The sequence below is a fragment of the Hakea prostrata genome, chromosome 5 (genome assembly GCF_041222555.1).
Source record: "Hakea prostrata isolate BN-2017 chromosome 5, UWA_Hpros_2, whole genome shotgun sequence".
In the NCBI taxonomy this organism is placed as follows: Eukaryota; Viridiplantae; Streptophyta; class Magnoliopsida; order Proteales; family Proteaceae; genus Hakea; species Hakea prostrata.
In genome coordinates this window covers 10,034,454-10,048,052 of record NC_142604.1, presented here as the reverse complement: position 1 = coordinate 10,048,052, position 13,599 = coordinate 10,034,454, and the positions used below count along the sequence as shown (strand labels likewise).

General features: G+C 36.6%; 1 protein-coding gene across 3 annotated transcripts in view; it reads left to right on the top strand.

The window, feature by feature from the left end:
* The window catches only part of LOC149015030 (uncharacterized), a 67,776-nt gene that overhangs the window by 34,226 nt on the left and 19,951 nt on the right, over positions 1 to 13,599 (top strand). For 2 of the 3 annotated variants that reach the window (XM_089154967.1, XM_089154966.1), the window contains exons 11-13: positions 5,749 to 5,832; positions 5,941 to 6,099; positions 10,223 to 10,306. In XM_089154967.1, the coding sequence (XP_089011093.1) occupies positions 5,749 to 5,832; positions 5,941 to 6,099; positions 10,223 to 10,306 (327 nt within the window). Of the gene's footprint in view, positions 1 to 5,748; positions 5,833 to 5,940; positions 6,108 to 10,222; positions 10,307 to 13,599 lie in introns of all 3 variants that reach the window. The other variant, XM_089154968.1, reaches the window with a different exon arrangement.

The window sequence follows — 13,599 nt, the reverse complement described above, 5'->3', positions numbered from 1 at the left end:
CAATGTGGCTTTATGGAAGTTTATTGAGTTTTGGGCTATGCGGGGAAGTTTATGAGGGCTTCAAATGTTGCTTTATGGAAGTTTATTGAGTTTTGGACTATGCTGGGAAGGTTTTTGCTATTGACGGGGATGGTTAATATATAATGGCTTGGAGACCTCAAATAGGTTGGTTAGGTTAGATTTCAGAGTCAATGGCCAATGGTTTCAAGGGACTTTTGACTATGGGTTGGAAGTAGGGAGATATGGGGTAATTCTTTTAAGATGGGTTTGGGGGATTAAATGGCCTCAAAATTTTGTGAAACATGGATCTAATCTAGAGCTTGTTGTGTAGTAGATGCTCACCAAGTTTCATAAAATTTGGAAAAATTCCACGTAATGAAGAATGTTGATTTTAGGTTGTGCAAGAACTAGGGCTTAGCTGCACAGAATTGGCTTATAACTTGGATTGGAGGTAGGGGAGATGTTTGGTGATGCATGTATGAAGTTTTAATGGATCTTTATTTATTTATTTATTTGGAATGGATCTTGATGGAGGGTAGGAAGTTATGAGGTGTCTTGATTACGGATGGAAGAAGGGATTGAACCAGGTGATTGGGGATAAAAGAAATTAGAGTACAAAATGGTGGATGGGGTAGGCTCTGCATATACCTGGATGGGAAGCCTTGTAGATGCTTGGAGTTTGAGTGGCATGGAATTTGAAGGCTGTTACTCAAGCTTGAAAGTGTATGAACGTTGCAGTAAAAATTTATGCTACAGAACTAAAACATCAGTGACTTCTTGATAGCTGGAACTTTAAACAATTACAGTGAGTAAACTATAAATATTAAAGCAGGTCAAAGTTTCTTGGCCACTGCCAGCAGGGAAAAAAATTTCACAGTTAACAATTTCTAGATAACGATCATAGTTGGTCACCATGCCAGTCACCTATACAAGTGTCAATAAAAGTAATATGTGCTAGGTGGTCTTCAACTTGCTTATCTAAGTGATCATTGGCAAGATTAGACAATAATCGTCAAAAAACTTCACTTTTCCAGTATCCTGTGCAGCATATGTTACATTAGTGGAAGCTTTGATTTGCAGACTGGAGCAATGGGACTTGGTCAGGAGGCTTTTGTTCTATCTCAGACTAGTGTCTCCAGATCCATAGCTTTTTTGTCCCAATCTTTAAATGAAGGCAAGGATGTAAGAGTCAAATCTGTTCTATCTGCTGATTCCATGTCCTGTTCCTAATGAAGTTTTTCTTTTCATCCTAATGCTGCATATTTCTTCTTCTCTTGGACAACAGAATCTTGAGATCCCCATTGTGAGCTATTCAAGATGCGCACAAGTTATGGAACTCAACACAACAGTCCAATCCAAGGCTTTATCGGATTTCAACTTGAAGCTTATAAAGGAATTTTCACCATTTGATGAGTATTTGATTGGTGTAAAATCAGGGTTATTTAGTGAAAAGGGAACTGGAACCCAAATACACATATGGAATCTGGAAAAGTGGGGTTCAGAATATTGTTTGGAATGGCAGACTGGAGGAATTGACGATTCCTCTTGTGACCTTGGTGATATATTAATTCGATCTAGACGGATCAGGTCACGTCCAGGGCAAATCAGCCAACAGGTTAGTCATCATGTTCTTATTCTCCCAAAGAACTTTTGTAGGAAAATAGGATCTTGCTGCAACCCCCTCCCTGGAATATCAGCTGTCAGAATTGCTGAAGTGAGTAGTCCCATAACTTGTGGGACAAATTACTAGATAACAAATCACACTGAACAGAATCATGGTGATATAAAATAAAAGAAATGGGACAGAATACAAAGGTTTCAACACTTGACAACCTGCACATGGATGTGGCTGTAAATCAAACCGGATAAGGTTGAGGTCCTGCTCTGAAGGTGCGGTTGATCCAGTGGTTTGAATATGTAGAAGCTGACAAGATTAACTTATGAAAACAGAAAATAGAAAGTTTGGGGATGAGCCACTAACATCAGAGTAGCACCTCCTAACTGCAGCAATGGATTATATTTGGGTCATGATTCACAACCCAAACCCAGTAGGGTTAAGATCCTTAGTTTTCCAGTCTTGCAATTATACTCCATAGAGTTTTAAACAGTTCTATTCCAATAGTATAAGATCCTCATAATCATGTAAAGAAAACCTCAACTACTTGATTCAGAAACATAACCTTAGACCGACTCACACCCAGACCAAGATGAAATGGGTCCAGTTTGAGTCATAGGTCTAGTAGAATAGTAGGAATTTATTTTTATTTAGGTAATAATATATCGTTATGTCAATTTTGGAAAGTAGATTCATTTAAGAGTTAGAGTTGGAATCTTTATTTTCTTGTTAAAGTTTGTTTTTTAGTTTAATGGGCTTCCTCTGTCACTTGGATTTTCTTCTTACAAATTGTTTGTAATAGGATGCAATTTTAAAATGGGAAAATGTGATTTGAGTTTATGATAAGATACAAGAAAGTGGTTTGAGGTGGCATGGCCATTTTTGATGGAACCCTTTAAATGCCTCTGTACAAAGGAGTGATTTAATCTTAGATCAAAGGAATTAGAAGAGCTAGGGCAGACCAAAAATAACCTTAGAAGTTGTGAGAAAGGTATGCATGGCTTAGGCCTTGTATCTGGTATGGCCTCAAATAGAGCTAATTAGAAGGCAAGGATTCTTGTAGATGAAACCATTTAGTTGGGATAGGGCTTCTTGTTATTGTTGTTGTTGTTGTTGTTGTTGTTATGTGCACGCCTGCATTGCTGGTGTGTGCCTGAGAGCACTCTTTCCCTCCACCCCACTGCTAAAAAAAAAAGAACATCTCTCTCTTTTTTATGTGATTTTCCTCTTCTTCTTGGTATTCTTCTAGTTTTCCTTCTGTGAAGGTCCACGGTAGCAGAGCCATCTAAGGCCTGTATTACAATCAAAACTGAAACCTAGTCGACTAAAATTTGAAATCCAAATCGTCTGGTGACAATTAAATTTAGGGAAACTAAATAAATTATTGCATTTGTTCCAGTCCCATAACACAATCTACTTCACTATGATGGATTTAAGTCCAAGGTAAATCATGTCTGTTCATCAGAATCTCCAACCCCACTATATTGACCTCCAACATTGATGGAAAATAAAGATAACAGAATTTGTTGCAAATCCCAATAAGGTAGAAGAGTAGAACTGGCACAGTTATATAACATTATAACAATAATGACAACATTGCCCTTATTCCTGCTTAATGGGGTTGGCTATTTGGATCCAAACAAAATGAGTTCGGGGATACTGAGTTCTTTGAGCTGGTCCTCCTTTCCTCCCTAAATCTTAGGGGCTTCAGAATTCACTGATTTGGGGCTAAATTTTACTAGGCTCCTCATATTCATTTGGAATGTCCTTTTAAAGTGGACACTGTCTTGGCCATTTGGGCCTACTCCTACCTTCTTAGGACCTATTACATCTGGAGAATCAGATGCCTAGGGATTCCTTTTGGGTTTGGAGGTAACTTCACTCCCTTTTGCCACCTGTTTTTTTTTCTTCCCCATGTCTTTAGTGATCTCAGCTTGGTTTCTATTAACTTTTGGTTGGACCCGTGGCTCCTTTTGGTGTTGTAGTCGTAGATTGAGTAGGATTATCTAGGGGCCAGAGTTCTAATATCTCAATTCAAAAAGATAGGTTTTAGAGTTTCTTTACTTTGGATGGTTGATTGGGATATGCAAGAAAATAGGTTATAGTAGTTTATGGGATGAAACTTGGAGAGATCTTAGGTAGTGATATATGGGGGTGAATGGGTGATCCTTAGAGTTTGGGACAGTTTTAATGGACAGTTAGTTTAGATTTGAGTTTGAAATTTGCGGCTTTTGGTGAGAACGAACAAAAAGAGAAAAAAGGGAATAAGATTGGAAATCAGAAGCTTTGCGGTTGTGGATAGTATGGCTCATTGCTGTTGAAGATATTCTTGAACAACGGTAATGGAAGAGACTCTTGGGAAAGGAGAGTGAAGGGGAGAGAAGATATCAGAAAAGGATGCATTGCTCAACAACACCAAAAGTTACAGAAGTCAAATTCATCAATCAAATCACCTAGTTGGAGTGGGGTGTATCACATATATATATAAACCTTCAAAAAGTTCCTAATTTTACTCACAAAAGGAATTCTATCTAACTATTAAGTATTTTAAACATTGAATTAAATATTGAGTTTAATTACTAATCCTGTGTACCAGCATTGGCCATAGAATAATTACCCATTACATCAAAAACCCAAAATAAAGCCTAATTCCTACAAACCACAGGCCAAAAAGTTTCTTGGCCAAATTGACCTACATGGAAAGTTTGAACAGCATTACTTGTGCTGTGCAGTCTGTGACGCATCCATCCCCGAAGATACCCTGATCTCCTTCTCCATCTCCCTCAAGTCTTGGTCCCCTCTCTTTCCTTTCCCTCTGGGTGTTGCTCAGATTTGGGCCTCTTGTCATATTCTCTGTTTTGCCTTCACTATTTGGAGTACCTTACTCCTTCACTTCCAAACCCAATTGTTTCTCTTCCATCGTCATAGTCCTATCTCTTCACATTTTATCTTATGCTGGAATGGGGCTAAAGACATTAGCTATTTGTTTCGGTAATGGTACATTTGGAGTGTCTAGTAATGTTGTAAACTAGGAACCGATAATTACTGATAGTAAAATTAGTAGGGACCTTATGACATGAAACTACTTCAGAAGGACTTCAAGAATCTGTTTTGGTTGTAACGTACTAAACTAGGAACCAGTAATTACTGATAGTAAAATTAGTGGGGACCTTATGACATGAGACCACTTCAGGAGGACTTATAAAAATATGCTGGTTTAGTTCTGCCACCTCTTGGAAACTTTTGTGACAGTAATTGCATTTTGTTTCTTTTATCACCTTTAATTAGAGCTCCGTCCAATGATGCAGTGTCATCTCTACATCACCTAGGCAGTTTGCTTTTGGCTGTGACTTTTGTCTATCACTGATTTAAATTATTTGACTTATTTATTGTTGCATAAAGGAAACAATTAATTCCTTGTTGAAGAATTTTGATTGTTTTTGTTTGGCAGCACTAAAACAAATGTGTATCTATTTAGTATTGTTACCCTATCCCTTATATTTTTATTATATTTAAAACCTTCTGTTTAAATTTTTATCCATTTAAATATTAGCATAGCATAAGAAAATTCAAGATGCTCTGCATTGATCAGCACCTAAGAACATGGTCAACATGCAGAATGTCCTTTCATGTTTACCGTTAATTTTCGGACCAAAAATTAGTATTTTTTCCTTTTTTTCAAATTTTTTTATGAAGTAATTATGAGCAGAACACTTCTTATGACAAGAGGCGTAGATCTGCCAATGGTGTGTATGGTTAATTGATCCCCATACAGTTTTTATAACCTGTACTACTTTTAGATTTTTTTAATGTAGGATAATCAATTTTTTGGAGCAGAACAATAAATAAATTTTAAACAGTGGAACTAAAAATTTGACACCATAAAGGATCAGCCTATGGTGTTTACATACTTGAAATAAATTAAAATCTAACTTGTATTTATCACACACACACACACACAGAAAAAAAAGCTTGAAAGTTAAACTTGGGAGCTTTGTTGAAGTGATTTCATGTGTGGCTTCATAGGGCCCACATGAACTACCATGTGAGGACTACCACATAACCATTCTTCCTTTTAACTGCATAAGTGAAATTTCTGTAATTTTTATGTTAGTTCATTTTGTGGTTTCCAGGTACCAATAGATTATTCACTCCGCTCTTACTTGGAGGTTATTTTCCTGGATCCTCAAATGAAGATATCTGTTCAAGGTTCATTGGTAATTTATTCTATTTCTTCATCCCACAAGGACTATTGCTGCTTATGGAGGATGATTTAATGGATTTATCTATACTTAATATCTCTACTTTATTGACTACTTCAATAGGTTAAAAGTCGACACTTGGCAAGATCATTGAATAAGATTTCTTTTGTAGAAGACACACTCCTGGGAAAGCCTGTTAAATTGACCCTAGGCCGCAGTCAGCTGGAATGGGAGCAAATTAATTGCGGAATGTTCTTGTACTGGCATGGTCGCTTAATTGAGGTATATTTGTAAGTGTAGCTCTTCCCCCACACCCTCCCAGGGGAAACTTACTTTACTCCACTGTTGCACCTTCAGGTCTCAATTTTTATTAATTATTCAATCTGCCTTTTCAAGCTAGAGAGGCTTTGTTCATAGCCCTACATGAATGCATGAATGGACTCACACTAGGACTCAAACATAGAAAGTGATCCAAACTAGGACTCTCATTCCAACAAGGATTCTATCATAACTCAACCTAGAATGATCCAAATTACAGAATAAGAATAGATTTAGACTCCTTGTAAGAAATGGACTTCACTAACACACCGTTTCTTTGAAGAGTTTTGATGTGGGGTGGGAAAAAGTAAACTTTTCCACATAATTCCATGATTTGAGGATCGGGACTTTGTGAGAAAGGAAGGGGAATGGGAAAAGAAACATTATTTTATTTATCATGGGACCCACATTTTCAACTTTTCCACAAAACCGCTTCCCTTCCTTTTCTGTCCCCTCACCTCCTACATGTCTGTCTTTTCCACCCTTTTTTCTCTTGCCAACAAGCGGTTCCTAAAGGAATCTCTCTAATTGGGACTCCTACCTTAACTTGGACTCTTCAATTACTTGATAAAGGCAAATTGAAACTCAAGAACAAAAGTAGATTTCTGATCCTACTAACGTTTTGGACTTAAAAGAAGGAATCGTTCTCTAATTAGTACTCCTAGCTAGAGTAGGACTTTTTCATAACACTTTTTTTTCTTCCAAATAGCTTAATAGACCAGGATTCAAATAACAAAATAAAAATAGATGTGGACTCCCATAGTTATTCTATGTTCAACTAGGCTTAATGGGACTCCAAAAAGGAAGGTAGAATGACCAATATACCCGTAGACAAGATCTGTCTTCTTGGAGGGGCTGCAGAAGAAGGGCTTCTCTTGGTGGTGTTTTTTTTTTTTGGGTGGGGGGGGGGGATCTGGTTATATCATATAGTTCTAGGCTTATTCTAAACAAAGCATCCCTCCTCTGAAAACTGTTACTTTATTTATTATTATTATTTTTTTTTGGGGGGGGGGGGGGGGGGGGTTGTATAAGGCCATAGAATTAAAGAAACTACCTTATAATTAATAAATTTTGATCATAACTAACAAGATTCCCTCCTCTAGCAATGAGAATATTCGTACAACTTAATTTATACCAGAAATACTCAAATTGAACTACTAGTTCAGACCAGTAAATCCAATTCAATTATAAACTATGAATAAAAATTAAGTACGAAATACTAATGCTACTTGTTTTGCTTGCAGTTGTAAGTTTAGATCTGCATAAACACTGTTTATAGATCAAGCCTTCGACCTCAGTGCCCAACTCGCTCCCTTAATAAAGCAGTTCTTTTTTAAATTTTATTGCTGAATGTGTCATGTTGACTTATAGTAACGTTCGAAGATGTACCGAGATTCCGTTGAATATTCTAGATATTGCCGAGATTTCTCTGTGATCTAAGTTATTAACCAGGATATACCCCAAGATGTTACAAAGGCAACACACATTTTTTTCTGAGGTATCCAAGATGATTGAGATGTTTGAGATCTCGAATGAGTTGTGGTAGTCTAGAGTTTCAGATGCCAATCTCATTGGTTCTCGAACTTTGAAGCCGTTAACGTTACTAAGTGTTTGTAGAACTAATTCTCAAATGTGATAAATGCCGTTTTGGTGTTTGTCAAAATCTTGCCATAAACATTTATATTACCTGGTTCCTTTAGAAAGAAAAAAAATCATTCAAGAAACAGATTGGGGCAACACATACAGCATGTGCTCCGTTCCCCCCCCCCCCCCTCCCAAAAAAAAAAAAAAAACCCTAAAAATAATTTTTGGTTGCTACCAGAAAAACCCTAAGGACACATTTTGTTACACTCTCAGAGAACAGTTGTGGCATTCTTTTGTTCTCAGAGAACGGACGAACTGGTCATAGGTGTTTGAAAATGATTCTTTTTAGTTGTTGAAGAGCATACGGGCGAAAGTGGTCTAGAATGGCTTTTGCAGAACATGTAAGACATGTTCTATCAGGGGAACTGGAAGTAGATAAAATGGTCAACCTCACCGCTACCCCTGCTTGCAAACTTCACCTTTGTCTCCTACCCCACACCCTTACTCGAAAACTAGAATCTCAGATTGAAGGCCAGTTGGGAAATATTTTCAGAATGGCTTTATCAAATGCCCATTTCTAAAGGAAGAATGGTCCCAGCGTAGAAACAAGTTACTGTAGAAACACAAATTCGAAGTTGAATCAGTCGGGAACTTAAACAGGAAAGTCAGGTAGAACCCCATTCTAAAATGGTTCACAACCGAGGGCTGGATTTGAAGCGTTTTTGTAAAAACTCAGCTCTGAAACTAGAACAGGACACAGTTCAGATATTTTCTTGGTAGTAGAAGTTAAACTGAGACCAGGGACATGCCCTGATTTGAAGGCCTCTTTAGTTATGGCCTTTAATGCTCCAACAATTGGTCTATCTCACACTGTAGGTGTCCTGATGACAGAAACTGCTGATCTGCAGATAATAACAATTGGAGAGAAAGTGAACTTTAACTCAAATCTGTCAGGTCATATCAATATGTATAAATGTCTTTTCACTGATACAATTATGGTAGCAAGAAAATTCAGAACATGGATGAATATTAGGAACGTAATATTATGAATTACAGTAGATTGGTGGAGCATAGTTTAACTCAAATTAATGAATCAATCAATTCACATTGATGAATACAACCAGTACCTTAACTGCTGAGGAAAAAAAATAGCATAGAGATAGAATAAATTGTTGTGGCTTCCTACCCATGGATTAGAACCATATTATCCGAAGGTTCACACGCATGGCCTAGACATACAGCTGCATCAAAAGATCCTTGAACATTGAATCTCAATGAATCGTATCCAAGGCATTGGTCCTTCAAGCATCATGTAGCTAATTGAAATTCAGGACAATATGGAAGCAAATCCTAAGCTGACACTAAAATCAAATCTTTTTGCTAATTACAAAGCATAAGTGGAAAAAGGAATCCTAATCCTAATAGGAAAACATCTTGTACACCTATATGCATTTTGCCATATTTTAGGCCAAAGGATCCTTTACAGGGAAGGTTCATGGGATCTTAGGCCTAAAACACACATAGCTTATTTCAGATAAAATAAGCCATTTAGGTTACTTGACTGCATCTGCATGCCTGTTTCATAATGAGCTAAGTGGTTTAAACTCAGGAATAGTTTATATAGTCAATGATACGTGCTGAATCTTCAAGGGCCTGTTCACTTTACATTTTATTGACTTACCAAATTATATGCCAGTCAAATGTTGCACCGTATTCTCTAGTCCCATAATCTATAGAAAATTTGTTTACTATGAAACACGAATGCTAATGTAATGCTAGATTGGTAGGAAATTAATTAGGAGCCAATATCTAGGATCTGGGGTTAACTGATAAGCTCATGTAGGTTAAAAAAAGGTCCTAGGTTAAAACTAGGTTAGGGGCCCAGGGCTTGGTATAACCTAGAGAGGTAAGTCATGTTGATGTAGAGGATTCTATCAACGAATGCATGGTGCTTGTTGATTGTGGACTGTTGTTGAAATTGGGATATGAGGGTTTTGTCTCCGGGGTTTTGACATAATTCAGTGCTAATAATAGAAAAGATTCTCCCCAAGCAAACCAGCCTATCTGTGACTTACTGTTTACTTGGTGGTTTGAGACATTTGGTTGTGAATTCCAACTTGTAAACATATATGTGCAAGGTCAGTCAATAATCCAAGACCCATGCTCACATAATCTATTTGAAAAATCCACGTCAATAATATGTATTGAATAAATAATTATGAGTCGTGGAGGACTCAAGATGCTTCTGAAACAGAACACATTTTCTATCCTTGAACAATTGAAATTTCCTGAATGTGCCTCGTTTTATTTCTTTTTGGTCTTCAGAGTTACCCGTTTCCTTTGAAAGTTTCAATTTAAGTTATTATTTGTGGTAGTAACTGACTTTCCTCCCCCTTTTTTTAGGTAGATTGATTCTTGAATTTGATTCTCTTTAATTTCTTTTACCCCCTAAATTTTGTTAATAACCATTCTTCTCATACTTTTTTCTCCCTGATTCTAATAGGCCTACAAGAGAGTTGGTGGCATGGTTTATAATACGGACATGGGTCGTGGAGTTATCGGAGTTATAGATGTTACAAATCTAATGGTAGGGGAGGTCTCGTAAATTGTAAACAGGGAAATATATTTTTGTTGTCATTCATTTCTTATTTTATTTTGCCAATCTAATATGGAACAATATCATCAAAAATGGCGTAAACTTAGATGTTCTTAACATAGCTGTCAAGCTGCTAGGCGATCCAAGGCATTTGAGGTTCTTCCTAAGTGCTTAGCAGCGAGGTGCCTAGGTGGTATAAATCGTGTTCCAGCATTATTTTATTACTATATCAGTAACTTACATCGATGACTAATTGTTGTAACCCCAAATCAGGGGTAGTCTACAGGATCAATCCAAGTGAACCAACAGTAATACCTTGCAGTAATGTTGTAGGGGATGATTGAGGGTGGTTAGGGTGTGGGAATAGGGCTAATATGACTCAGGCATGTCTTAGAGGTTAGGATTTAATAGAATTAAAAGTCTGAACCTTGCTGTAGTTTACATTTCAGAACTGATCTTTCAGTCTAGGACTAGGGGAAAAGCTAGGTTTTACGTTTTTTTAGAGTTTCCAGGGTCTGTAAGTGTCTTAGGGTTGAGGGGAATGAGGATAAGGTTTGGCTGTTAGGGTTAGGATTTTAGGAATTCAAATCTAAATTCTGTTGTTTCTAGAATTTGTATTCAATTTCAGGATTCCAGGGGTATGAATTTCTCAATTTTACGGTTTCTAAGGATGACTAGGGTTAGGTTTAAGGTTGAATGTAAAGGAGGAGTTGGGAATGATGATTCTAGAAGGAAATTTTATTTGGATGAAGGGTTTGGACGATCTATGTGAAAGAAGGATGGGGTTTTTATGGTTTTTGTGAATTAAGGGCAGCAAAGGAATCAGGGTTTAGACTAGGGTTTGGTTGATCCGGTTGGCCTGAAATTAAGAGAACACTAGGCTTAGGGGGATGAGGTTTCTAAAGTTTGGGTCAGAACTAACGGTTAGATTGCTGTAGATTTGAACTTCAATTTTAGATTCTAGGAGAGTCCAAATTATATTTTCAAGAAATTAGAAAAAGGATATGGGGCTCTGGGTTTAGAGGAAGAAGGGAGTTCAGTCTTTCTAGGGTTAGGTGGGGGTGGAGTGGACTATGTTTAGGACCGAAAGCTAGTTGATCATTTAGTCTTGTATTTAGTCTTCCAATCTACTCTATTTAGTATGCTAGAATATGTACTTTGTATCATTTAAGCGTTAAACCACATCAAGTGATCAAAAATTGAATAATGGAAGACAAAATAACTGAAAAAGCAAGCTATTGGAAGCATGAAAAAAAATCAAAGCATGCATTAGTTTATATATTCTTGGAATTGGTCATTTTTATGTATACATAGCTCACATTTGGTTTATACTGTTCTTAGAAAAATATTATCTTATCAGTATGTAATTAGATTACTCTTTAGGGGAATATGCTTGCTCTCTAAAAAAATTGATTGGTCAAATTGTTTTGTTTTTACATAAGACTTCTTTATATTATGTATATCACAAATCCAGCTCTCCAACAAATCCAAGATTTTATGAATTTTATTTATGAGTTATTTTCTGGTTAAACCTTTTTTGGCATCGGGAAATAAATTAATATTTGGCCTACTTAAGGATTATGTTAGGTGTGGGTAATCTATTAACAGTGAAGATCTCTTGAAGATTAATTGATTTTAGAGCAGTGAACTAGAGTCAGCAGCAAGGTTAGGGTTGGGTTTTCCTGAAAAGGACTCAACAACTAATCAGGGTTTAGGATATCAGATATGGTCTGTGATTTGGATCTAGGGTGGCCGAAACTAGGAGTGGTGTCAGGTCATGGTTGGGTGTGATTCCAACTGTTGGCTTTGCCTAGCAATTTTCTGCCTCTGAAATGTTATCTAGAGATGGATAGGGAATTTGAGTTCAGATGGTTGGATCAAAATTTGTGGGAAGCAACCAAGCTATTGGAAGCATGAAACAATCAAAGCATACATTGGTTTGTATATTCTTGGAATTGGTCATTTTTGTGTATACGTAGCTCACATTTGGTTTATACTTGATACTTTTCCCTTGAAAAATATTATCTTATCCGTATGTAATTAGAATAGAATATTCTTGCTCTCTGAAAAATTGACCGGTCAAATGGTTTTGTTTTTGCATAAGACTTCTTATATTATGTAGAGCACAAATCCAGCTCTCCAACAAATCCAAGATTTCATAAATTTTATTTTTGAGTTATTTTCTGGTTAAACCTTATTGAAGGAACTAGAAGAGCTAGGGGTAGACCTAAGATAAACTTAGGAGAAGTGGTGAGAAAGGATATGTATAGCTTAGGCCTTATATCTAGCATGGCCTCGAACAGAACTGATTGGAGGGCAAGAATCCATATAGCCGACCCCATTTAGTTGGGACAAGGCTTAATGTTGTTGTTGTTGTTGTTGTTGTTGTTGTTGTTGTTTCTGGTTAAACCTTATTTGGCATCAGAAAATAAATGATTAATTTGCCCTACTTTAGGATTTTGTCAGGTTTGGGTAAAGCTATAACAGTGAAGTTTTCTTGAAGATTGATTGATTTTAGAGCAGTGAACTAGAATCAGCAGCAAGGTTAGGTAAGGGTTTTCCTGAAAAGGACTCAACAACTAATGGGGGTTTAGGATATGAGATATGGTCTGAAATTTGGATCTAGTGAGGTTGGCACTAGGAGTGGTATTGGTTTATGGTTGGGTGTGATTTCAACTGTTGGCTTTGCCTAGCAATTTTCTACCTTTGAAATGTTCCCTAGAGATGGATAGTGAATTTGAGTTCAGGTGGTTGGATCAAAATTTGTGGGAAATTCTGAATAATGCTGAGAGATGTTTTGGGTGTTATTAGTTTGGTGTTTAAGATCTAGGAGAAGAAGATGAGAACAGTTGTACTATCTACCAAAGCTCCCAGGAAAAGCAATTATGAAAATTAAATGAGTGTGATTTTGACAATATATACCTTGTTTCATCAAAGATTTTAGACTCATCATTCAAACATACAACTAGAAGACAGCCGAACTGACCAAGCAATCCATTGAAAGTTTGAACCAGTTGTGGAATTTTTAGATTTCAGAAGTATGTCGTCTCTAGAATGTTTAGAAATTTCAGTTATTGAAAAAAAAAAAAAAAAAAAAAAAAGTTTTTGTTCTTGATTTTGGGGTTGATTTTATTTTTATTTATAAAGTTGATTGTTTAACTATTTGATGGTAATTGTTCAGTTATGAATAATATCTTGAGTAAACATTTCTCTTAAATGATAATAAGTGTAAATGAAACCCGAAGTGTTCATTACCAATAAGGCGGCCATTGCCTAGATGATGC